The sequence below is a fragment of the Colius striatus genome, chromosome 1 (genome assembly GCF_028858725.1).
Source record: "Colius striatus isolate bColStr4 chromosome 1, bColStr4.1.hap1, whole genome shotgun sequence".
Classification (NCBI taxonomy): Eukaryota; Metazoa; Chordata; class Aves; order Coliiformes; family Coliidae; genus Colius; species Colius striatus.
Window position 1 is genome coordinate 74485092 of NC_084759.1, and position 25359 is coordinate 74510450.

General features: G+C 56.5%; 3 protein-coding genes and 4 pseudogenes across 3 annotated transcripts; 4 read left to right on the forward strand and 3 right to left on the reverse strand.

Moving 5' to 3' along the window:
- Window positions 1–30: 30 nt before the first annotated feature.
- Window positions 31–2588, forward strand: LOC133625865 (uncharacterized). Its single transcript, XM_062000690.1, is given in 5 exon segments — window positions 31–96; window positions 279–385; window positions 1864–1894; window positions 1897–1992; window positions 2271–2588. Coding segments are annotated over 5 exon segments (618 nt in total).
- Window positions 2589–5575: 2987 nt separating this feature from the next.
- On the reverse strand, window positions 5576–6787 carry LOC133625919 (feather keratin Cos1-2-like; annotated as a pseudogene).
- A 622-nt stretch (window positions 6788–7409) lies between these two features.
- LOC133625930 (uncharacterized) lies at window positions 7410–9976 on the forward strand. Its single transcript, XM_062000899.1, is given in 5 exon segments — window positions 7410–7475; window positions 7658–7764; window positions 9252–9282; window positions 9285–9380; window positions 9659–9976. Coding segments are annotated over 5 exon segments (618 nt in total).
- A 2986-nt stretch (window positions 9977–12962) lies between these two features.
- Window positions 12963–14175, reverse strand: LOC133625934 (feather keratin Cos1-2-like; annotated as a pseudogene).
- A 622-nt stretch (window positions 14176–14797) lies between these two features.
- On the forward strand, window positions 14798–17358 carry LOC133625936 (uncharacterized). Its single transcript, XM_062001176.1, is given in 5 exon segments — window positions 14798–14863; window positions 15046–15152; window positions 16634–16664; window positions 16667–16762; window positions 17041–17358. Coding segments are annotated over 5 exon segments (618 nt in total).
- A 2998-nt stretch (window positions 17359–20356) lies between these two features.
- On the reverse strand, window positions 20357–21569 carry LOC133625941 (feather keratin Cos1-2-like; annotated as a pseudogene).
- A 1130-nt stretch (window positions 21570–22699) lies between these two features.
- Window positions 22700–24776, forward strand: LOC133625949 (feather keratin Cos1-2-like; annotated as a pseudogene).
- The last annotated feature ends 583 nt before the right edge of the window (window positions 24777–25359 follow it).

The window sequence follows — 25359 nt, forward strand, 5'->3', positions numbered from 1 at the left end:
CGGGTGCTGGAGCCTGTCTAAGGAAGGGCAATGAAGCTGGAGAAGGGCTTAGAGAACAATCTTGTGCACTGCTGTCTCACGTCCAATGTTTCAGCAGTATCTCCAAGCCCTTCTCCGTGGGGCAGTTCTGAATCCGCTTATCAGCCTGTGTTGATCCCGGCCACTGCCCCAGCCCAGTGGCAGGACCTTTCACTTGGCCCTGTTGAACTTCACGAGGCTCACGCAGTCCCACTCCTCAAGCCTGTCAAGGTGGCTCTGATGACATCCCTTCCCTCAAGGGAACTAACTGCACCACTCAGCTTGGGGCCGTCTGCAAACTTGCCGAGAGTGCGTTCGATTCCAGCGTCTATGTCACTGAGGAAGAAGGGAGATACTATTGGTCCCGGTACAGAGCCTTGAGGCACACCACTCATTCCTGGTTTCCACTTGCACGTGGAGCCATTGAGCGGAACTCTTTGGATGTGGCCAGAAAGCCAATTCCTTACCCGTGTTAGCAGTCCCTGCATCAAACCCGTATTTCTGCAGTTCAGAGGTACGAATGGCGTGGGATGGAAGACCTCCCCTACGAAAGAAAAGCCAAAAGAGTTGAGGTTGTTTAGGGTAGAGAAGAGAAAGCTTTGGAGAGACTTTAGAGTGGCCTTCCGTGACTGGAAGCAGGCCGACGTGAGAGATGGGGCTCGACTCTATCAGGGAGTGTAGTGGTAGGAAAAGGGGTAGCAGTTTTAAAGGGGAAAAGCGTAGGTTTAGAGCAGGTGTCAAGAAGAAAACCTGCCCTGTGAGGGTGGTGAGGTACAGGAGCAGTTTGCCCCAAGAAGCCGGATGCCCCATGCCTGCACGTGTTGAAGGCATGGTTGGATGGGGCTTTGAGCAGGCTGGTCTAGTGGCAGATGTGCCTGCCCACGGCAGGGGGGGATGGAACTAGATTATATATTTAAGGGTCCCTCCCAACCAGACCATTCTATCATCTCTGCTCTACCACATAGGTATGTTGAGGTTCCTCCGGTACTCTCAAACCTCACCTTCTCCTGCAAGGGGAGAGACTTCACCGCCCCTGTCCCTGAAGCATTGAGCTTCAGGGGCTTGACAGATGTTGGAAGAGAGATTACCATTGAAAACTGAGGAAAAAAATTGTTGAGTACCTCAGCCTTCTCCCTGTCCGTTGTCATCAGCTCTGCTGTCCTAAGGATTGGGGCAGGGTGTGCGCATTTCCTTTAGTCTTCCTTCTGGGGCCAGCACACCGGTAGGAGCCCATCTTCTTCTTCTTCTTCTTCACACCCCTCACCAAATTTAGCTCCCACTGGGCCTTAGCTTCCCTAAGCCCACCCCTACACGTCCAGGCAACATCCTTATATTCTTCCCAGGTTACATGTCCGTGGATCCACTGCCTGTTTGTTTCCTTCCCTGTCTGTCTCCCACCTTCCTTGCCTGATTTCGCACACGCAGGAATCAATCCACAGCTGCCCGCCTCTAAGAACGTCGTTCTGCGACAAGGAGCACCCATCAGAGAGAGAGGTTGGGGGCATGAGAGCAAAGGATGTGCCACGTCCCCCCCCAAGAGGCAGTCCCTGGGCATGCGCAGGAGAAGCGTGAGAGGGGTGCCCATTGCCTGAGCCCTTTGGCACACGCAAGCCCACAGGAATGACCTAGGTGCTGCCTGCACAGCGTGCCTTCAGCGCTTGAGCTGAGTCTTCTGCCACACTGACGTCTTTCTGGCCCGGGAAACCTCGGGCCTCTCATCCCGGCCCTTAGAGAAGCCTCCTGCTGGGAAGTACGTGGCATAAGCCAGGAAATGCAAAGGCATCAGGGCAGGAAAGCAGGACACAGCCCAGGGCATTAGCTGGGATGCTTTGCATTTGTCTTGAGCTTGTCAGAAAATTACTACTTCCAGAGAGGGTGCCTCTGGGCCTGAGGCAGTGCGGGACTACTATAAAAGGCAGCCCAACTCTCTGCTCTCCCATCCACTTCTCTCGCCTCCTTCTCCTTGGCAGCCAGGTGAGTGCAAAGCCTCCTGTCCTCTTCCTTCTCCATCGGGTCTTTCCTCCATGCATGTCTCAGCTGAGAGGGGCTGTGCGAGCCCAGGGCTGGCAGCTGCTTCTCAAGGGAGAGGGCACAGAAGGTCTGTCTTCTACAGGGTGGGGCTGGGACTTAGTTGAGGTGTCTCTGGGGGGGTCTTTAAGCCAGGCCGGGAGGTGCCTTGGCTCCACTCTGACTGGCTGCAGTGCTGCTTCTCACGTGTCCCCGTTTTCTGCTTCCCCTGCCCTCTCTCCCAGGTGCACCTCTTGCCCACAGACATGTCCTGCTGTAGCCCATGCCAGCCCTGTGGCCCCACCCCGCTGGCCAACAGCTGCACTGAGCCCTGTTGCAGGCAGTGCCAGAGCTCCACCGTCGTCATCGAACCCTCTCCTGTGGTGGTGACCCTGCCCGGCCCCATCCTCAGCTCCTTCCCGCAGAACACCGTTGTGGGCTCCTCCACCTCCGCTGCCGCCGGCAGCATCCTCAGCAGCCAGGGAGTGCCCATCTCCTCCGGGGGCTTTGACCTCTCCTGCCTTACCAGAGGCTACTGTGGCAGCAGGTGCCGCCCCTGCTAAGGCTGCTGGACGCCTTCCTTGGGCAAGAAGCTTCAAGACCTCAGAAGATGGTGCTGGACAGGAGACTCTGAGGAGCTTCAGGGCTCCGCTCTCTCCTCCCTCTTTCCTCTGCTGCTGACTTTTCCCCTTCCCCAGTGCCAGCCCGCGGAGGCTCCACCGCGTCTTGGGGGCTGCCCCTGGTGCTCCCTGTGAGACACCCCCTTTTTCTTCTTTGGCTCATTAAAGCTGTGCTGCATCCAAGCCTGCGCCTCCGCGTCCTCCTTCCTTCTGGGACCCCGCTCCCAGTCTTTTTATCGTACTGACAAAGACTTTGAGTGCACTAGCCTTAAGTTTCCAAAGCAAAGCCCCTTGGGTGGGAGTGCTGATGTGCTTGAGGGCAGGCAGGAAGGCTCTTCAGAGGGCGTCGTGCCAGGCTGCATCCGTAGGCCCAGGCCAGTTCGATGGCTCCCGCTCTCGGGTCACAACAAGCCCCGGCAACGCCACAGGCTTGGATGGTGTTGGTCGACTTCCGCTGAATATGGCCAGCACTGTGCCCAGGTGGCCAAGAAGGCCAAAGGCATCCTGTCTTGAATCAGAAATGGTGTGGTCAGTTGGAGCAGGGCAGGGATTGTCGCCCTGAACTCGGCACTGGTCAGGCCGCACCTTCGTTGCCGTGCGCAGTGTTGGGCCCCTCACTACAAGAGGGACATTGGGAATTGGAGAGAGGACTTGGAAAAGAAACAGAGAAACCCAAAAGGGCAACTAAAAGATCAGAAAGAGAAGGCTGCTGTTTTAGCAGCAACATTCCCTAACACGCAAATATCCTTTTGGGGAAAAAGTTTCCCAAGAGGCCGAGGACACGGAACAGGAGGAAACACGGGGAAGAGAAGCCCTTTGGCGCCGGGCCAACGTGCAATTGATAAGGAAAACTGATCTTCCCTTATCAATAAATACGGCAGCCCTAGTTGCAGAAAGGACTCTAGAAATCCGTGTCCCCCAAGTCTACAGGGAAAGAAGATGAGGTGGCCGAGCTCCTGACGTCCGTGGTGGTGGAAAACTCCGGGCGGGCAGTGTGGAGTACCTCCGGAAATAGTAAGGGAACTTATGAAGCGGACACCTTGCAACATGCACAGGGGAGCTGAAGCCTTAGTGGAAATGGTAAAAGTGTACGCTGTAGGAATTAGCATGCTGAAAGTTGCGAAAAGCGTTGCCCAGCGGTGTGAAACGTGTTTAGAAAAGCCAAGGCCAAAATGCAAAAGAAACCCCCGTCAGGAGAGGTAAAAAGAGGCCGTATGCCTGGAAAACATTGGCAAGTTGATTTTGCTGGAATACCAACATAGGATGAATAGCAAAAATGTCCTGGTAATGGCTGACCCTTTGTCAGGATGGCCCGAATCTTTCCCGTGCCGCAGCAGCCGAGCAAAAGAAGGGGTAAAGGCAATGTTAAAAGCAAGGCTTCCAGAAGGGCTGTAACCGGACAGCGGACCTCGTTTTGCAATCGAAGCAGTAGAAGGAGTGTCAAAGCTCTTAAAGATCGAATGGGAGCTCCGTACTCCTTGGAGGCCCCCAGTCAAAAGGAGAAGCGGAACCCTGAAAAGGCAAAGTGAAAAGTGATGCCAGAAGGCTGATATTGAATGGGTGGGAGCCTGGCCTTTGGCTTTCTCGAGGGTCAGGATCACCGTGAGGATTAAGGAAAAAGTAAGTCCTTTCAAGACAACGTCTGGAAACCCCTATCCCGATAATCTGCCTCACAAATGTTATCCTCTTTCTTTAAACCAGAGGCCACCACCGCCATTGGCTACCCCTGCGCCCTCCTTTCACCCGGGAGGTCTCGCCTACGTTTGAACCTGGAAGGACGAGAAACTGCAAGAAAAGTGAAAAGGCCTAGTCCAAAATTGAAGAGCAACCTTGACTGGAAGATGAATAGTGTTGGGGAAGTTTGGTTGTTCTAAAAGTTGGAGTGCCAAAACATTGCCTAGGCCTCAGATAAGAGCAGTACAAAAGGGGGCTGAGAATTATCGAAGAGAAAGAAAGGGCTAAATCTCAAAAGGGGAGAAGTGATGTCGAAGTGTCCAGGCTCGGTTAGGAGCACAGTAAGAACAACCATTCTGCTGGAAGCAATCTGCTAATGTATAGGCAGGTGAAAAGCAGAAACCTGGGCAGGACTAACGGGAAGTGGAGTGAAAGCGTCAGTTTCTGTGCCGGCTGCCTCAGATACGTTCTGACAGAGGCGTTGGCAGCGTCGCTGATTGGCTGAGCTTTGGCCAGCAGCGGGTCTGTCTTGGAGCCGTCTGGAACTGGCTCCATCTGACATGAGGACAGCTTGTGGCACCTCCTCACAGAAGGCAGCCCTGCCAATCCCTCTGCTAACTAACCCTTGGCAGGATTTCCTTTTCTGCACCCGGGAGAGCACGTGCCCAGCCAGGCGCTGAGGGACTGCTGGAGGTAACTTTCTCATCAGCCCGTGCCCGTGTGCGCTGGCCACGGACCCTAGAGCGGGTAATGGAGGGGAGGGGAGGGGGGAGATAAGGCCGTGGGCTGTCGCCTGGCGTTGTTGTTTCCCATCCCCACACCTGGCAGCCTTTGGAGCCAGGCGCTCACCGAAGGACCAGGGCTGCGGAGTAGCCAGGGAGGCCTTTGTCACCTGCAAGGGAAAGGGCAGAAAACAAGAAGCACTGCAATGCTTGCCACCCTCCCCTTCCTTGACCTTTTCGCTGAGCAGATAGAAGGGAGGCCCCGGAAGGAAGGAGGACGCGGAGGCGCAGGCTTGGATGCAGCACAACTTTAATGAGCCCAAAGAAGAAAAAGGGGGTGTCTCACAGGGAGCACCAGGGGCAGCCCCCAAGACGCGGTGGAGCCGCCGCGGGCTGGCACTGGGGAAAGGGAAAAGTCAGCAGCAGAGGAAAGAGGGAGGAGAGAGCGGAGCCCTGAAGCTCCTCAGAGTCTCCTGTCCAGCACCATCTTCTGAGGTCTTGAAGCTTCTTGCCCAAGGAAGGCGTCCAGCAGCCTTAGCAGGGGCGGCACCTGCTGCCACAGTAGCCTCTGGTAAGGCAGGAGAGGTCAAAGCCCCCGGAGGAGATGGGCACTCCCTGGCTGCTGAGGATGCTGCCGGCGGCAGCGGAGGTGGAGGAGCCCACAACGGTGTTCTGCGGGAAGGAGCTGAGGATGGGGCCGGGCAGGGTCACCACCACAGGAGAGGGTTCGATGACGACGGTGGAGCTCTGGCACTGCCTGCAACAGGGCTCAGTGCAGCTGTTGGCCAGCGGGGTGGGGCCGCAGGGCTGGCACGGGCTACAGCAGGACATGTCTGTGGGCAAGAGGTGCACCTGGGAGAGAGGGCAGGGGAAGCAGAAAACGGGGACACGTGAGAAGCAGCACTGCAGCCGGTCAGAGTGGAGCCAAGGCACCTCCGGGCTGGCTCAAAGACCCCCCCAGAGACACCTCAACTAAGTCCCAGCCCCACCCTGTAGAAGACAGACCTTCTGTGCCCTCTCCCTTGAGAAGCAGCTGCCAGCCCTGGGCTCGCACAGCCCCTCTCAGCTGAGACATGCATGGAGGAAAGACCCGATGGAGAAGGAAGAGGACAGGAGACCTTGCACTCACCTGGCTGCCAAGGAGAAGGAGGCGAGAGAAGTGGATGGGAGAGCAGAGAGTTGGGCTGCCTTTTATAGTAGTCCCGCACTGCCTCAGGCCCAGAGGCACCCTCTCTGGAAGTAGTAATTTTCTGACCAGCTCAAGACAAACGCAAGCCATCCCAGCTAATGCCCTGGGCTGTGTCCTGCTTTCCTGCCCTGATGCCTTTGCATTTCCTGGCTTATGCCACGTACTTCCCAGCAGGAGGCTTCTCTAAGGGCCGGGATGAGAGGCCCGAGGTTTCCCGGGCCAGAAAGACGTCAGTGTGGCAGAAGACTCAGCTCAAGCGCTGAAGGCACGCCGTGCAGGCAGCACCTAGGTCATTCCTGTGGGCTTGCGTGTGCCAAAGGGCTCAGGCAATGGGCACCCCCTCACGCTTCTCCTGCACATGCCCAGGGACTGCCTTGTGGGAGGATGTGGCACATCCTTTGCCCTTATGCCCTCCACCTCTCCCTCTCTGATGGGCGCTCCTTGTCTCATGCCACCGGGCTTTCACGGGGAAGCTCTGACCGTGTTGCAACAGTCAGAGGCCGACGGAGCGTTTTGCTGGGCACGTTTGTGTCAATCTGTCCTTGTGTGACCCTCATCGTGCGGGCACGTGCAGGTGTGTCCATGAGCACTGCAGGAGCCCTTCTGCTTCTGAATGGCGCTTCCTTTCAGCTGGCAGAGATGTCCTCCGAGACCTGAAATGCAGCCTCTGTGCCCTGCAGCCTCCATTACTTGCTTTACGGTCAGCAGCGCTGTTCCCCCAGGGCTCAGCACAGCAGCCAGTTTTCTTCCGTATCGTTATCATTGGATAAGATATGGACGGAGGGCTGGACTGCACCGTCGTTAACTTCCCAGACAAAACCACACTGGGGGGGAGTGTAGACCTGCTTGAAGGCAGGAAGGCTCTTCAGAGGGTTCTGGCCAGGCTGCTTCCGTAGGCTGAGGCCTATTGTATGAGGCTGAAGCCACGCTCAGCGCCGCCTCCTGCGCTTGGATGGTGTTGGTCAACATCTGCCTGAATATCAGCCAGCACTGTGCCCGACTGGCAGAGAAGGCCAATGACATCCTGCCTTGAATCGGAAACGGTGTGGTCAGTAGGCCAGTAGGAGCAGGGCGGTGATTGTCCCCCCAAACTCGGCACTGGGTCATTGCTGTTTGCACTGATGGGCTCTTCACTGCAAGAGGGATGTTCGGGTGCTGGAGCCTGTCTAAGGAAGGGCAATGAAGCTGGAGAAGGGCTTAGAGAACAATCTTGTGCACTGCTGTCTCACGTCCAATGTTTCAGCAGTATCTCCAAGCCCTTCTCCGTGGGGCAGTTCTGAATCCGCTTATCAGCCTGTGTTGATCCCGGCCACTGCCCCAGCCCAGTGGCAGGACCTTTCACTTGGCCCTGTTGAACTTCACGAGGCTCACGCAGTCCCACTCCTCAAGCCTGTCAAGGTGGCTCTGATGACATCCCTTCCCTCAAGGGAACTAACTGCACCACTCAGCTTGGGGCCGTCTGCAAACTTGCCGAGAGTGCGTTCGATTCCAGCGTCTATGTCACTGAGGAAGAAGGGAGATACTATTGGTCCCGGTACAGAGCCTTGAGGCACACCACTCATTCCTGGTTTCCACTTGCACGTGGAGCCATTGAGCGGAACTCTTTGGATGTGGCCAGAAAGCCAATTCCTTACCCGTGTTAGCAGTCCCTGCATCAAACCCGTATTTCTGCAGTTCAGAGGTACGAATGGCGTGGGATGGAAGACCTCCCCTACGAAAGAAAAGCCAAAAGAGTTGAGGTTGTTTAGGGTAGAGAAGAGAAAGCTTTGGAGAGACTTTAGAGTGGCCTTCCGTGACTGGAAGCAGGCCGACGTGAGAGATGGGGCTCGACTCTATCAGGGAGTGTAGTGGTAGGAAAAGGGGTAGCAGTTTTAAAGGGGAAAAGCGTAGGTTTAGAGCAGGTGTCAAGAAGAAAACCTGCCCTGTGAGGGTGGTGAGGTACAGGAGCAGTTTGCCCCAAGAAGCCGGATGCCCCATGCCTGCACGTGTTGAAGGCATGGTTGGATGGGGCTTTGAGCAGGCTGGTCTAGTGGCAGATGTGCCTGCCCACGGCAGGGGGGGATGGAACTAGATTATATATTTAAGGGTCCCTCCCAACCAGACCATTCTATCATCTCTGCTCTACCACATAGGTATGTTGAGGTTCCTCCGGTACTCTCAAACCTCACCTTCTCCTGCAAGGGGAGAGACTTCACCGCCCCTGTCCCTGAAGCATTGAGCTTCAGGGGCTTGACAGATGTTGGAAGAGAGATTACCGTTGAAAACTGAGGAAAAAAATTGTTGAGTACCTCAGCCTTCTCCCTGTCCGTTGTCATCAGCTCTGCTGTCCTAAGGATTGGGACAGGGTGTGCGCATTTCCTTTAGTCTTCCTTCTGGGGCCAGCACACCGGTAGGAGCCCATCTTCTTCTTCTTCTTCTTCTTCTTCTTCACACCCCTCACCAAATTTAGCTCCCACTGGGCCTTAGCTTCCCTAAGCCCACCCCTACACGTCCAGGCAACATCCTTATATTCTTCCCAGGTTACATGTCCGTGGATCCACTGCCTGTTTGTTTCCTTCCCTGTCTGTCTCCCACCTTCCTTGCCTGATTTCGCACACGCAGGAATCAATCCACGGCTGCCCGCCTCTAAGAACGTCGTTCTGCGACAAGGAGCACCCATCAGAGAGAGAGGTTGGGGGCATGAGAGCAAAGGATGTGCCACGTCCCCCCCCAAGAGGCAGTCCCTGGGCATGCGCAGGAGAAGCGTGAGAGGGGTGCCCATTGCCTGAGCCCTTTGGCACACGCAAGCCCACAGGAATGACCTAGGTGCTGCCTGCACGGCGTGCCTTCAGCGCTTGAGCTGAGTCTTCTGCCACACTGACGTCTTTCTGGCCCGGGAAACCTCGGGCCTCTCATCCCGGCCCTTAGAGAAGCCTCCTGCTGGGAAGTACGTGGCATAAGCCAGGAAATGCAAAGGTATCAGGGCAGGAAAGCAGGACACAGCCCAGGGCATTAGCTGGGATGCTTTGCATTTGTCTTGAGCTTGTCAGAAAATTACTACTTCCAGAGAGGGTGCCTCTGGGCCTGAGGCAGTGCGGGACTACTATAAAAGGCAGCCCAACTCTCTGCTCTCCCATCCACTTCTCTCGCCTCCTTCTCCTTGGCAGCCAGGTGAGTGCAAAGCCTCCTGTCCTCTTCCTTCTCCATCGGGTCTTTCCTCCATGCATGTCTCAGCTGAGAGGGGCTGTGCGAGCCCAGGGCTGGCAGCTGCTTCTCAAGGGAGAGGGCACAGAAGGTCTGTCTTCTACAGGGTGGGGCTGGGACTTAGTTGAGGTGTCTCTGGGGAGGTCTTTAAGCCAGGCCGGGAGGTGCCTTGGCTCCACTCTGACTGGCTGCAGTGCTGCTTCTCACGTGTCCCCGTTTTCTGCTTCCCCTGCCCTCTCTCCCAGGTGCACCTCTTGCCCACAGACATGTCCTGCTGTAGCCCGTGCCAGCCCTGCGGCCCCACCCCGCTGGCCAACAGCTGCACTGAGCCCTGTTGCTTACAGTGCCAGAGCTCCACCGTCGTCATCGAACCCTCTCCTGTGGTGGTGACCCTGCCCGGCCCCATCCTCAGCTCCTTCCCGCAGAACACCGTTGTGGGCTCCTCCACCTCCGCTGCCGCCGGCAGCATCCTCAGCAGCCAGGGAGTGCCCATCTCCTCCGGGGGCTTTGACCTCTCCTGCCTTACCAGAGGCTACTGTGGCAGCAGGTGCCGCCCCTGCTAAGGCTGCTGGACGCCTTCCTTGGGCAAGAAGCTTCAAGACCTCAGAAGATGGTGCTGGACAGGAGACTCTGAGGAGCTTCAGGGCTCCGCTCTCTCCTCCCTCTTTCCTCTGCTGCTGACTTTTCCCCTTCCCCAGTGCCAGCCCGCGGCGGCTCCACCGCGTCTTGGGGGCTGCCCCTGGTGCTCCCTGTGAGACACCCCCTTTTTCTTCTTTGGCTCATTAAAGCTGTGCTGCATCCAAGCCTGCGCCTCCGCGTCCTCCTTCCTTCTGGGACCCCGCTCCCAGTCTTTTTATCGTACTGACAAAGACTTTGAGTGCACTAGCCTTAAGTTTCCAAAGCAAAGCCCCTTGGGTGGGAGTGCTGATGTGCTTGAGGGCAGCCAGGAAGGCTCTTCAGAGGGCGTCGTGCCAGGCTGCATCCGTAGGCCCAGGCCAGTTCGATGGCTCCCGCTCTCGGGTCACAACAAGCCCCGGCAACGCCACAGGCTTGGATGGTGTTGGTCGACTTCCGCTGAATATGGCCAGCACTGTGCCCAGGTGGCCAAGAAGGCCAAAGGCATCCCGTCTTGAATCAGAAATGGTGTGGTCAGTTGGAGCAGGGCAGGGATTGTCGCCCTGAACTCGGCACTGGTCAGGCCGCACCTTCGTTGCCGTGCGCAGTGTTGGGCCCCTCACTACAAGAGGGACATTGGGAATTGGAGAGAGGACTTGGAAAAGAAACAGAGAAACCCAAAAGGGCAACTAAAAGATCAGAAAGAGAAGGCTGCTGTTTTAGCAGCAACATTCCCTAACACGCAAATATCCTTTTGGGGAAAAAGTTTCCCAAGAGGCCGAGGACACGGAACAGGAGGAAACACGGGGAAGAGAAGCCCTTTGGCGCCGGGCCAACGTGCAATTGATAAGGAAAACTGATCTTCCCTTATCAATAAATACGGCAGCCCTAGTTGCAGAAAGGACTCTAGAAATCCGTGTCCCCCAAGTCTACAGGGAAAGAAGATGAGGTGGCCGAGCTCCTGACGTCCGTGGTGGTGGAAAACTCCGAGCGGGCAGTGTGGAGTACCTCCGGAAATAGTAAGGGAACTTATGAAGCGGACACCTTGCAACATGCACAGGGGAGCCGAAGCCTTAGTGGAAATGGTAAAAGTGTACGCTGTAGGAATTAGCATGCTGAAAGTTGCGAAAAGCGTTGCCCAGCGGTGTGAAACGTGTTTAGAAAAGCCAAGGCCAAAATGCAAAAGAAACCCCCGTCAGGAGAGGTAAAAAGAGGCCGTATGCCTGGAAAACATTGGCACGTTGATTTTGCTGGAATACCAACATAGGATGAATAGCAAAAATGTCCTGGTAATGGCTGACCCTTTGTCAGGATGGCCCGAATCTTTCCCGTGCCGCAGCAGCCGAGCAAAAGAAGGGGTAAAGGCAATGTTAAAAGCAAGGCTTCCAGAAGGGCTGTAACCGGACAGCGGACCTCGTTTTGCAATCGAAGCAGTAGAAGGAGTGTCAAAGCTCTTAAAGATCGAATGGGAGCTCCGTACTCCTTGGAGGCCCCCAGTCAAAAGGAGAAGCGGAACCCTGAAAAGGCAAAGTGAAAAGTGATGCCAGAAGGCTGATATTGAATGGGTGGGAGCCTGGCCTTTGGCTTTCTCGAGGGTCAGGATCACCGTGAGGATTAAGGAAAAAGTAAGTCCTTTCAAGACAACATCTGGAAACCCCTATCCCGATAACCTGCCTCACAAATGTTATCCTCTTTCTTTAAACCAGAGGCCACCACCGCCATTGGCTACCCCTGCCCCCTCCTTTCACCCGGGAGGTCTGGCCTACGTTTGAACCTGGAAGGACGAGAAACTGCAAGAAAAGTGAAAAGGCCTAGTCCAAAATTGAAGAGCAACCTTGACTGGAAGATGAATAGTGTTGGGGAAGTTTGGTTGTTCTAAAAGTTGGAGTGCCAAAACATTGCCTAGGCCTCAGATAAGAGCAGTACAAAAGGGGGCTGAGAATTATCGAAGAGAAAGAAAGGGCTAAATCTCAAAAGGGGAGAAGAGATGTCGAAGTGTCCAGGCTCGGTTAGGAGCACAGTAAGAACAACCATTCTGCTGGAAGCAATCTGCTAATGTATAGGCAGGTGAAAAGCAGAAACCTGGGCAGGACTAACGGGAAGTGGAGTGAAAGCGGCAGTTTCTGTGCCGGCTGCCTCAGATACGTTCTGACAGAGGCGTTGGCAGCGTCGCTGATTGGCTGAGCTTTGGCCAGCAGCGGGTCTGTCTTGGAGCCGTCTGGAACTGGCTCCATCTGACATGAGGACAGCTTGTGGCACCTCCTCACAGAAGGCAGCCCTGCCAATCCCTCTGCTAACTAACCCTTGGCAGGATTTCCTTTTCTGCACCCGGGAGAGCACGTGCCCAGCCAGGCGCTGAGGGACTGCTGGAGGTAACTTTCTCGTCAGCCCGTGCCCGTGTGCGCTGGCCATGGACCCTAGAGCGGGTAATAGAGGGGAGGGGAAGGGGGAGATAAGGCCGTGGGCTGTCGCCTGGCGTTGTTGTTTCCCATCCCCACACCTGGCAGCCTTTGGAGCCAGGCGCTCACCGAAGGACCGGGGCTGCGGAGTAGCCAGGGAGGCCTTTGTCACCTGCAAGGGAAAGGGCAGAAAACAAGAAGCACTGCAATGCTTGCCACCCTCCCCTTCCTTGACCTTTTCGCTGAGCAGATAGAAGGGAGGCCCCGGAAGGAAGGAGGACGCGGAGGCGCAGGCTTGGATGCAGCACAGCTTTAATGAGCCAAAGAAGAAAAAGGGGGTGTCTCACAGGGAGCACCAGGGGCAGCCCCCAAGACGCGGTGGAGCCGCCGAGGGCTGGCACTGGGGAAAGGGAAAAGTCAGCAGCAGAGGAAAGAGGGAGGAGAGAGCGGAGCCCTGAAGCTCCTCAGAGTCTCCTGTCCAGCACCATCTTCTGAGGTCTTGAAGCTTCTTGCCCAAGGAAGGCGTCCAGCAGCCTTAGCAGGGGCGGCACCTGCTGCCACAGTAGCCTCTGGTAAGGCAGGAGAGGTCAAAGCCCCCGGAGGAGATGGGCACTCCCTGGCTGCTGAGGATGCTGCCGGCGGCAGCGGAGGTGGAGGAGCCCACAACGGTGTTCTGCGGGAAGGAGCTGAGGATGGGGCCGGGCAGGGTCACCACCACAGGAGAGGGTTCGATGACGACGGTGGAGCTCTGGCACTGCCTGCAACAGGGCTCAGTGCAGCTGTTGGCCAGCGGGGTGGGGCCGCAGGGCTGGCACGGGCTACAGCAGGACATGTCTGTGGGCAAGAGGTGCACCTGGGAGAGAGGGCAGGGGAAGCAGAAAACGGGGACACGTGAGAAGCAGCACTGCAACCGGTCAGAGTGGAGCCAAGGCACCTCCGGGCTGGCTCAAAGACCCCCCCCAGAGACACCTCAACTAAGTCCCAGCCCCACCCTGTAGAAGACAGACCTTCTGTGCCCTCTCCCTTGAGAAGCAGCTGCCAGCCCTGGGCTCGCACAGCCCCTCTCAGCTGAGACATGCATGGAGGAAAGACCCGATGGAGAAGGAAGAGGACAGGAGGCTTTGCACTCACCTGGCTGCCAAGGAGAAGGAGGCGAGAGAAGTGGATGGGAGAGCAGAGAGTTGGGCTGCCTTTTATAGTAGTCCCGCACTGCCTCAGGCCCAGAGGCACCCTCTCTGGAAGTAGTAATTTTCTGACAAGCTCAAGACAAATGCAAAGCATCCCAGCTAACGCCCTGGGCTGTGTCCTGCTTTCCTGCCCTGATGCCTTTGCACTTCCTGGCTTATGCCACGTACTTCCCAGCAGGAGGCTTCTCTAAGGGCCGGGATGAGAGGCCCGAGGTTTCCCGGGCCAGAAAGACGTCAGTGTGGCAGAAGACTCAGCTCAAGCGCTGAAGGCACGCCGTGCAGGCAGCACCTAGGTCATTCCTGTGGGCTTGCGTGTGCCAAAGGGCTCAGGCAATGGGCACCCCCTCACGCTTCTCCTGCGCATGCCCAGGGACTGCCTTGTGGGAGGATGTGGCACATCCTTTGCCCTTATGCCCTCCACCTCTCCCTCTCTGATGGGCGCTCCTTGTCTCATGCCACCGGGCTTTCACGGGGAAGCTCTGACCGTGTTGCAACAGTCAGAGGCCGACGGAGCGTTTTGCTGGGCACGTTTGTGTCAATCTGTCCTTGTGTGACCCTCATTGTGAGGGCACGTGCAGGTGTGTCCATGAGCACTGCAGGAGCCCTTCTGCTTCTGAATGGCGCTTCCTTTCAGCTGGCAGAGATGTCCTCCGAGACCTGAAATGCAGCCTCTGTGCCCTGCAGCCTCCATTACTTGCTTTACAGTCAGCAGCGCTGTTCCCCCAGGGCTTAGCACAGCAGCCAGTTTTCTTCCGTATCGTTATCATTGGATAAGATATGGACGGAGGGCTGGACTGCACCGTCGTTAACTTCCCAGACAAAACCACACTGGGGGGGAGTGTAGACCTGCTTGAAGGCAGGAAGGCTCTTCAGAGGGTTCTGGCCAGGCTGCTTCCGTAGGCTGAGGCCTATTGTATGAGGCTGAAGCCACGCTCAGCGCCGCCTCCTGCGCTTGGATGGTGTTGGTCAACATCTGCCTGAATATCAGCCAGCACTGTGCCCGACTGGCAGAGAAGGCCAATGACATCCTGCCTTGAATCGGAAACGGTGTGGTCAGTAGGCCAGTAGGAGCAGGGCGGTGATTGTCCCCCCAAACTCGGCACTGGGTCATTGCTGTTTGCACTGATGGGCTCTTCACTGCAAGAGGGATGTTCGGGTGCTGGAGCCTGTCTAAGGAAGGGCAATGAAGCTGGAGAAGGGCTTAGAGAACAATCTTGTGCACTGCTGTCTCACGTCCAATGTTTCAGCAGTATCTCCAAGCCCTTCTCCGTGGGGCAGTTCTGAATCCGCTTATCAGCCTGTGTTGATCCCGGCCACTGCCCCAGCCCAGTGGCAGGACCTTTCACTTGGCCCTGTTGAACTTCACGAGGCTCACGCAGTCCCACTCCTCAAGCCTGTCAAGGTGGCTCTGATGACATCCCTTCCCTCAAGGGAACTAACTGCACCACTCAGCTTGGGGCCGTCTGCAAACTTGCCGAGAGTGCGTTCGATTCCAGCGTCTCTGTCACTGAGGAAGAAGGGAGATACTATTGGTCCCGGTACAGAGCCTTGAGGCACACCACTCATTCCTGGTTTCCACTTGCACGTGGAGCCATTGAGCGGAACTCTTTGGATGTGGCCAGAAAGCCAATTCCTTACCCGTGTTAACAGTCCCTGCATCAAACCCATATCTCTGCAGTTCAGAGGTACGAATGGCGTGGGATGGAAGACCTCCCCTACGAAAGAAAAGCCAAGAGAGTTGAGGTTGTTTAGGGTAGAGAAGAGAAAGCTTTGGAGAGACTTTAGAGTGGCCTTCCGTGACTGGAAGCAGGCCGACGTGAGAGATGGGGCTCGACTCTATCAGGGAGTGTAGTGGTAGGAAAAGGGGTAGCAGTTTTAAAGGGGAAAAGCGTAGGTTTAGAGCAGGTGTCAAGAAGAAAACCTGCCCTGTGAGGGTGGTGAGGTACAGGAGCAGTTTGCCCCAAGAAGCCGGATGCCCCATGCCTGCACGTGTTGAAGGCATGGTTGGATGGGGCTTTGAGCAGGCTGGTCTAGTGGCAGATGTGCCTGCCCACGGCAGGGGGGGATGGAACTAGATTATATATTTAAGGGTCCCTCCCAACCAGACCATTCTATCATCTCTGCTCTACCACATAGGTATGTTGAGGTTCCTCCGGTACTCTCAAACCTCACCTTCTCCTGCAAGGGGAGAGACTTCACCGCCCCTGTCCCTGAAGCATTGAGCTTCAGGGGCTTGACAGATGTTGGAAGAGAGATTACCGTTGAAAACTGAGGAAAAAAATTGTTGAGTACCTCAGCCTTCTCCCTGTCCGTTGTCATCAGCTCTGCTGTCCTAAGGATTGGGGCAGGGTGTGCGCATTTCCTTTAGTCTTCCTTCTGGGGCCAGCACACCGGTAGGAGCCCATCTTCTTCTTCTTCTTCTTCTTCACACCCCTCACCAAATTTAGCTCCCACTGGGCCTTAGCTTCCCTAAGCCCACCCCTACACGTCCAGGCAACATCCTTATATTCTTCCCAGGTTACATGTCCGTGGATCCACTGCCTGTTTGTTTCCTTCCCTGTCTGTCTCCCACCTTCCTTGCCTGATTTCGCACACGCAGGAATCAATCCACGGCTGCCCGCCTCTAAGAACGTCGTTCTGCGACAAGGAGCACCCATCAGAGAGAGAGGTTGGGGGCATGAGAGCAAAGGATGTGCCACGTCCCCCCTCAAGAGGCAGTCCCTGGGCATGTGCAGGAGAAGCGTGAGAGGGGTGCCCATTGCCTGAGCCCTTTGGCACACGCAAGCCCACAGGAATGACCTAGGTGCTGCCTGCACGGCGTGCCTTCAGCGCTTGAGCTGAGTCTTCTGCCACACTGACGTCTTTCTGGCCCGGGAAACCTCGGGCCTCTCATCCCGGCCCTTAGAGAAGCCTCCTGCTGGGAAGTACGTGGCATAAGCCAGGAAATGCAAAGGCATCAGGGCAGGAAAGCAGGACACAGCCCAGGGCATTAGCTGGGATGCTTTGCATTTGTCTTGAGCTTGTCAGAAAATTACTACTTCCAGAGAGGGTGCCTCTGGGCCTGAGGCAGTGCGGGACTACTATAAAAGGCAGCCCAACTCTCTGCTCTCCCATCCACTTCTCTCGCCTCCTTCTCCTTGGCAGCCAGGTGAGTGCAAAGCCTCCTGTCCTCTTCCTTCTCCATCGGGTCTTTCCTCCATGCATGTCTCAGCTGAGAGGGGCTGTGCGAGCCCAGGGCTGGCAGCTGCTTCTCAAGGGAGAGGGCACAGAAGGTCTGTCTTCTACAGGGTGGGGCTGGGACTTAGTTGAGGTGTCTCTGGGGGGGTCTTTAAGCCAGGCCGGGAGGTGCCTTGGCTCCACTCTGACTGGCTGCAGTGCTGCTTCTCACGTGTCCCCGTTTTCTGCTTCCCCTGCCCTCTCTCCCAGGTGCACCTCTTGCCCACAGACATGTCCTGCTGTAGCCCGTGCCAGCCCTGCGGCCCCACCCCGCTGGCCAACAGCTGCACTGAGCCCTGTTGCTTACAGTGCCAGAGCTCCACCGTCGTCATCGAACCCTCTCCTGTGGTGGTGACCCTGCCCGGCCCCATCCTCAGCTCCTTCCCGCAGAACACCGTTGTGGGCTCCTCCACCTCCGCTGCCGCCGGCAGCATCCTCAGCAGCCAGGGAGTGCCCATCTCCTCCGGGGGCTTTGACCTCTCCTGCCTTACCAGAGGCTACTGTGGCAGCAGGTGCCGCCCCTGCTAAGGCTGCTGGACGCCTTCCTTGGGCAAGAAGCTTCAAGACCTCAGAAGATGGTGCTGGACAGGAGACTCTGAGGAGCTTCAGGGCTCCGCTCTCTCCTCCCTCTTTCCTCTGCTGCTGACTTTTCCCCTTCCCCAGTGCCAGCCCGCGGCGGCTCCACCGCGTCTTGGGGGCTGCCCCTGGTGCTCCCTGTGAGACACCCCCTTTTTCTTCTTTGGCTCATTAAAGCTGTGCTGCATCCAAGCCTGCGCCTCCGCGTCCTCCTTCCTTCTGGGACCCCGCTCCCAGTCTTTTTATCGTACTGACAAAGACTTTGAGTGCACTAGCCTTAAGTTTCCAAAGCAAAGCCCCTTGGGTGGGAGTGCTGATGTGCTTGAGGGCAGCCAGGAAGGCTCTTCAGAGGGCGTCGTGCCAGGCTGCATCCGTAGGCCCAGGCCAGTTCGATGGCTCCCGCTCTTGGGTCACAACAAACCCCGACAACGCCACAGGCTTGGATGGTGTTGGTCGACTTCCGCTGAATATGGCCAGCACTGTGCCCAGGTGGCCAAGAAGGCCAAAGGCATCCCGTCTTGAATCAGAAATGGTGTGGTCAGTTGGAGCAGGGCAGGGATTGTCGCCCTGAACTCGGCACTGGTCAGGCCGCACCTTCGTTGCCGTGCGCAGTGTTGGGCCCCTCACTACAAGAGGGACATTGGGAATTGGAGAGAGGACTTGGAAAAGAAACAGAGAAACCCAAAAGGGCAACTAAAAGATCAGAAAGAGAAGGCTGCTGTTTTAGCAGCAACATTCCCTAACACGCAAATATCCTTTTGGGGAAAAAGTTTCCCAAGAGGCCGAGGACACGGAACAGGAGGAAACACGGGGAAGAGAAGCCCTTTGGCGCCGGGCCAACGTGCAATTGATAAGGAAAACTGATCTTCCCTTATCAATAAATACGGCAGCCCTAGTTGCAGAAAGGACTCTAGAAATCCGTGTCCCCCAAGTCTACAGGGAAAGAAGATGAGGTGGCCGAGCTCCTGACGTCCGTGGTGGTGGAAAACTCCGAGCGGGCAGTGTGGAGTACCTCCGGAAATAGTAAGGGAACTTATGAAGCGGACACCTTGCAACATGCACAGGGGAGCCGAAGCCTTAGTGGAAATGGTAAAAGTGTACGCTGTAGGAATTAGCATGCTGAAAGTTGCGAAAAGCGTTGCCCAGCGGTGTGAAACGTGTTTAGAAAAGCCAAGGCCAAAATGCAAAAGAAACCCCCGTCAGGAGAGGTAAAAAGAGGCCGTATGCCTGGAAAACATTGGCACGTTGATTTTGCTGGAATACCAACATAGGATGAATAGCAAAAATGTCCTGGTAATGGCTGACCCTTTGTCAGGATGGCCCGAATCTTTCCCGTGCCGCAGCAGCTGAGTAAAAGAAGGGGTAAAGGCAATGTTAAAAGCAAGGCTTCCAGAAGGGCTGTAACCGGACAGCGGACCTCGTTTTGCAATCGAAGCAGTAGAAGGAGTGTCAAAGCTCTTAAAGATCGAATGGGAGCTCCGTACTCCTTGGAGGCCCCCAGTCAAAAGGAGAAGCGGAACCCTGAAAAGGCAAAGTGAAAAGTGATGCCAGAAGGCTGATATTGAATGGGTGGGAGCCTGGCCTTTGGCTTTCTCGAGGGTCAGGATCACCGTGAGGATTAAGGAAAAAGTAAGTCCTTTCAAGACAACGTCTGGAAACCCCTATCCCGATAACCTGCCTCACAAATGTTATCCTCTTTGCACAGGTCTTTCTTTAAACCAGGGGCCACCACCGCCATTGGCTACCCCTGCCCCCTCCTTTCACCTGGGAGGTCTCGCCTACGTTTGAACCTGGAAGGACGAGAAACTGCAAGAAAAGTGAAAAGGCCTAGTCCAAAATTGAAGAGCAACCTTGACTGGAAGATGAATAGTGTTGGGGAAGTTTGGTTGTACTAAAAGTTGGAGTGCCAAAACATTGCCTAGGCCTCAGATAAGAGCAGTACAAAAGGGGGCTGAGAATTATCGAAGAGAAAGAAAGGGCTAAATCTCAAAAGGGGAGAAGTGATGTCGAAGTGTCCAGGCTCGGTTAGGAGCACAGTAAGAACAACCATTCTGCTGGAAGCAATCTGCTAATGTATAGGCAGGTGAAAAGCAGAAACCTGGGCAGGACTAACGGGAAGTGGAGTGAAAGCGTCAGTTTCTGTGCCGGCTGCCTCAGATACGTTCTGACAGAGGCGTTGGCAGCGTCGCTGATTGGCTGAGCTTTGGCCAGCAGCGGGTCTGTCTTGGAGCCGTCTGGAACTGGCTCCATCTGACATGAGAACAGCTTGTGGCACCTCCTCACAGAAGGCAGCCCTGCCGACCCCTCTGCTAACTAACCCTTGGCAGGATTTCCTTTTCTGCACCCGGGAGAGCACGTGCCCAGCCAGGCGCTGAGGGACTGCTGGAGGTAACTTTCTCGTCAGCCCATGCCCGTGTGCGCTGGCCATGGACCCTAGAGCGGGTAATAGAGGGGAGGGGAAGGGGGAGATAAGGCCGTGGGCTGTCGCCTGGCGTTGTTGTTTCCCATCCCCACACCTGGCAGCCTTTGGAGCCAGGCGCTCACCGAAGGACCGGGGCTGCGGAGTAGCCAGGGAGGCCTTTGTCACCTGCAAGGGAAAGGGCAGAAAACAAGAAGCACTGCAATGCTTGCCACCCTCCCCTTCCTTGACCTTTTCGCTGAGCAGATAGAAGGGAGGCCCCGGAAGGAAGGAGGACGCGGAGGCGCAGGCTTGGATGCAGCACAACTTTAATGAGCCAAAGAAGAAAAAGGGGGTGTCTCACAGGGAGCACCAGGGGCAGCCCCCAAGACGCGGTGGAGCCGCCGCGGGCTGGCACTGGGGAAAGGGAAAAGACAGCAGCAGAGGAAAGAGGGAGGAGAGAGCGGAGCCCTGAAGCTCCTCAGAGTCTCCTGTCCAGCACCATCTTCTGAGGTCTTGAAGCTTCTTGCCCAAGGAAGGCGTCCAGCAGCCTTAGCAGGGGCGGCACCTGCTGCCACAGTAGCCTCTGGTAAGGCAGGAGAGGTCAAAGCCCCCGGAGGAGATGGGCACTCCCTGGCTGCTGAGGATGCTGCCGGCAGCAGCGGAGGTGGAGGAGCCCACAACGGTGTTCTGCGGGAAGGAGCTGAGGATGGGGCCGGGCAGGGTCACCACCACAGGAGAGGGTTCGATGACGACGGTGGAGCTCTGGCACTGCCTGCAACAGGGCTCAGTGCAGCTGTTGGCCAGCGGGGTGGGGCCACAGGGCTGGCACGGGCTACAGCAGGACATGTCTGTGGGCAAGAGGTGCACCTGGGAGAGAGGGCAGGGGAAGCAGAAAACGGGGACACGTGAGAAGCAGCACTGCAACCGGTCAGAGTGGAGCCAAGGCACCTCCGGGCTGGCTCAAAGACCCCCCCAGAGACACCTCAACTAAGTCCCAGCCCCACCCTGTAGAAGACAGACCTTCTGTGCCCTCTCCCTTGAGAAGCAGCTGCCAGCCCTGGGCTCGCACAGCCCCTCTCAGCTGAGACATGCATGGAGGAAAGACCCGATGGAGAAGGAAGAGGACAGGAGGCTTTGCACTCACCTGGCTGCCAAGGAGAAGGAGGCGAGAGAAGTGGATGGGAGAGCAGAGAGTTGGGCTGCCTTTTATAGTAGTCCCGCACTGCCTCAGGCCCAGAGGCACCCTCTCTGGAAGTAGTAATTTTCTGACCAGCTCAAGACAAACGCAAGCCATCCCAGCTAACGCCCTGGGCTGTGTCCTGCTTTCCTGCCCTGATGCCTTTGCACTTCCTGGCTTATGCCACGTACTTCCCAGCAGGAGGCTTCTCTAAGGGCCGGGATGAGAGGCCCGAGGTTTCCCGGGCCAGAAAGACGTCAGTGTGGCAGAAGACTCAGCTCAAGCGCTGAAGGCACGCCGTGCAGGCAGCACCTAGGTCATTCCTGTGGGCTTGCGTGTGCCAAAGGGCTCAGGCAATGGGCACCCCTCTCACGCTTCTCCTGCACATGCCCAGGGACTGCCTTGTGGGAGGATGTGGCACATCCTTTGCCCTTATGCCCTCCACCTCTCCCTCTCTGATGGGCGCTCCTTGTCTCATGCCACCGGGCTTTCACGGGGAAGCTCTGACCGTGTTGCAACAGTCAGAGGCCGACGGAGCGTTTTGCTGGGCACGTTTGTGTCAGTCTGTCCTTGTGTGACCCTCATCGTGCGGGCACGTGCAGGTGTGTCCATGAGCACTGCAGGAGCCCTTCTGCTTCTGAATGGCGCTTCCTTTCAGCTGGCAGAGATGTCCTCCGAGACCTGAAATGCAGCCTCTGTGCCCTGCAGCCTCCATTACTTGCTTTACAGTCAGCAGCGCTGTTCCCCCAGGGCTCAGCACAGCAGCCAGTTTTCTTCCGTATCGTTATCATTGGATAAGATATGGACGGAGGGCTGGACTGCACCGTCGTTAACTTCCCAGACAAAACCACACTGGGGGGGAGTGTAGACCTGCTTGAAGGCAGGAAGGCTCTTCAGAGGGTTCTGGCCAGGCTGCTTCCGTAGGCTGAGGCCTATTGTATGAGGCTGAAGCCACGCTCAGCGCCGCCTCCTGCGCTTGGATGGTGTTGGTCAACATCTGCCTGAATATCAGCCAGCACTGTGCCCGACTGGCAGAGAAGGCCAATGACATCCTGCCTTGAATCGGAAACGGTGTGGTCAGTAGGCCAGTAGGAGCAGGGCGGTGATTGTCCCCCCAAACTCGGCACTGGGTCATTGCTGTTTGCACTGATGGGCTCTTCACTGCAAGAGGGATGTTCGGGTGCTGGAGCCTGTCCAAGGAAGGGCAATGAAGCTGGGGAAGGGCTTAGAGAACAATCTTGTGCACTGCTGTCTCACGTCCAATGTTTCAGCAGTATCTCCAAGCCCTTCTCCGTGGGGCAGTTCTGAATCCGCTTATCAGCCTGTGTTGATCCCGGCCACTGCCCCAGCCCAGTGGCAGGACCTTTCACTTGGCCCTGTTGAACTTCACGAGGCTCACGCAGTCCCACTCCTCAAGCCTGTCAAGGTGGCTCTGATGACATCCCTTCCCTCAAGGGAACTAACTGCACCACTCAGCTTGGGGCCGTCTGCAAACTTGCCGAGAGTGCGTTCGATTCCAGCGTCTATGTCACTGAGGAAGAAGGGAGATACTATTGGTCCCGGTACAGAGCCTTGAGGCACACCACTCATTCCTGGTTTCCACTTGCACGTGGAGCCATTGAGCGGAACTCTTTGGATGTGGCCAGAAAGCCAATTCCTTACCCGTGTTAACAGTCCCTGCATCAAACCCGTATTTCTGCAGTTCAGAGGTACGAATGGCGTGGGATGGAAGACCTCCCCTACGAAAGAAAAGCCAAGAGAGTTGAGGTTGTTTAGGGTAGAGAAGAGAAAGCTTTGGAGAGACTTTAGAGTGGCCTTCCGTGACTGGAAGCAGGCCGACGTGAGAGATGGGGCTCGACTCTATCAGGGAGTGTAGTGGTAGGAAAAGGGGTAGCAGTTTTAAAGGGGAAAAGCGTAGGTTTAGAGCAGGTGTCAAGAAGAAAACCTGCCCTGTGAGGGTGGTGAGGTACAGGAGCAGTTTGCCCCAAGAAGCCGGATGCCCCATGCCTGCACGTGTTGAAGGCATGGTTGGATGGGGCTTTGAGCAGGCTGGTCTAGTGGCAGATGTGCCTGCCCACGGCAGGGGGGGATGGAACTAGATTATATATTTAAGGGTCCCTCCCAACCAGACCATTCTATCATCTCTGCTCTACCACATAGGTATGTTGAGGTTCCTCCGGTACTCTCAAACCTCACCTTCTCCTGCAAGGGGAGAGACTTCACCGCCCCTGTCCCTGAAGCATTGAGCTTCAGGGGCTTGACAGATGTTGGAAGAGAGATTACCGTTGAAAACTGAGGAAAAAAATTGTTGAGTACCTCAGCCTTCTCCCTGTCCGTTGTCATCAGCTCTGCTGTCCTAAGGATTGGGGCAGGGTGTGCGCATTTCCTTTAGTCTTCCTTCTGGGGCCAGCACACCGGTAGGAGCCCATCTTCTTCTTCTTCTTCTTCTTCTTCTTCTTCTTCTTCTTCTTCTTCACACCCCTCACCAAATTTAGCTCCCACTGGGCCTTAGCTTCCCTAAGCCCACCCCTACACGTCCAGGCAACATCCTTATATTCTTCCCAGGTTACATGTCCGTGGATCCACTGCCTGTTTGTTTCCTTCCCTGTCTGTCTCCCACCTTCCTTGCCTGATTTCGCACACGCAGGAATCAATCCACGGCTGCCCGCCTCTAAGAACGTCGTTCTGCGACAAGGAGCACCCATCAGAGAGAGAGGTTGGGGGCATGAGAGCAAAGGATGTGCCACGTCCCCCCTCAAGAGGCAGTCCCTGGGCATGCGCAGGAGAAGCGTGAGAGGGGTGCCCATTGCCTGAGCCCTTTGGCACACGCAAGCCCACAGGAATGACCTAGGTGCTGCCTGCACGGCGTGCCTTCAGCGCTTGAGCTGAGTCTTCTGCCACACTGACGTCTTTCTGGCCCGGGAAACCTCGGGCCTCTCATCCCGGCCCTTAGAGAAGCCTCCTGCTGGGAAGTACGTGGCATAAGCCAGGAAGTGCAAAGGCATCAGGGCAGGAAAGCAGGACACAGCCCAGGGCATTAGCTGGGATGCTTTGCATTTGTCTTGAGCTTGTCAGAAAATTACTACTTCCAGAGAGGGTGCCTCTGGGCCTGAGGCAGTGCGGGACTACTATAAAAGGCAGCCCAACTCTCTGCTCTCCCATCCACTTCTCTCGCCTCCTTCTCCTTGGCAGCCAGGTGAGTGCAAAGCCTCCTGTCCTCTTCCTTCTCCATCGGGTCTTTCCTCCATGCATGTCTCAGCTGAGAGGGGCTGTGCGAGCCCAGGGCTGGCAGCTGCTTCTCAAGGGAGAGGGCACAGAAGGTCTGTCTTCTACAGGGTGGGGCTGGGACTTAGTTGAGGTGTCTCTGGGGGAGTCTTTAAGCCAGGCCGGGAGGTGCCTTGGCTCCACTCTGACTGGCTGCAGTGCTGCTTCTCACGTGTCCCTGTTTTCTGCTTCCCCTGCCCTCTCTCCCAGGTGCACCTCTTGCCCACAGACATGTCCTGCTGTAGCCCGTGCCAGCCCTGCGGCCCCACCCCGCTGGCCAACAGCTGCACTGAGCCCTGTTGCTTACAGTGCCAGAGCTCCACCGTCGTCATCGAACCCTCTCCTGTGGTGGTGACCCTGCCCGGCCCCATCCTCAGCTCCTTCCCGCAGAACACCGTTGTGGGCTCCTCCACCTCCGCTGCCGCCGGCAGCATCCTCAGCAGCCAGGGAGTGCCCATCTCCTCCGGGGGCTTTGACCTCTCCTGCCTTACCAGAGGCTACTGTGGCAGCAGGTGCCGCCCCTGCTAAGGCTGCTGGACGCCTTCCTTGGGCAAGAAGCTTCAAGACCTCAGAAGATGGTGCTGGACAGGAGACTCTGAGGAGCTTCAGGGCTCCGCTCTCTCCTCCCTCTTTCCTCTGCTGCTGACTTTTCCCCTTCCCCAGTGCCAGCCCGCGGCGGCTCCACCGCGTCTTGGGGGTTGCCCCTGGTGCTCCCTGTGAGACACCCCCTTTTTCTTCTTTGGCTCATTAAAGCTGTGCTGCATCCAAGCCTGCGCCTCCGCGTCCTCCTTCCTTCTGGGACCCCGCTCCCAGTCTTTTTATCGTACTGACAAAGACTTTGAGTGCACTAGCCTTAAGTTTCCAAAGCAAAGCCCCTTGGGTGGGAGTGCTGATGTGCTTGAGGGCAGGCAGGAAGGCTCTTCAGAGGGCATCGTGCCAGGCTGCATCCGTAGGCCCAGGCCAGTTCGATGAGGCTTCAGTAGGCTCGGTACCAGCTCCCGCTCTCGGGTCACAACAAGCCCCGGCAACGCCACAGGCTTGGATGGTGTTGGTCGACTTCCGCTGAATATGGCCAGCACTGTGCCCAGGTGGCCAAGAAGGCCAAAGGCAA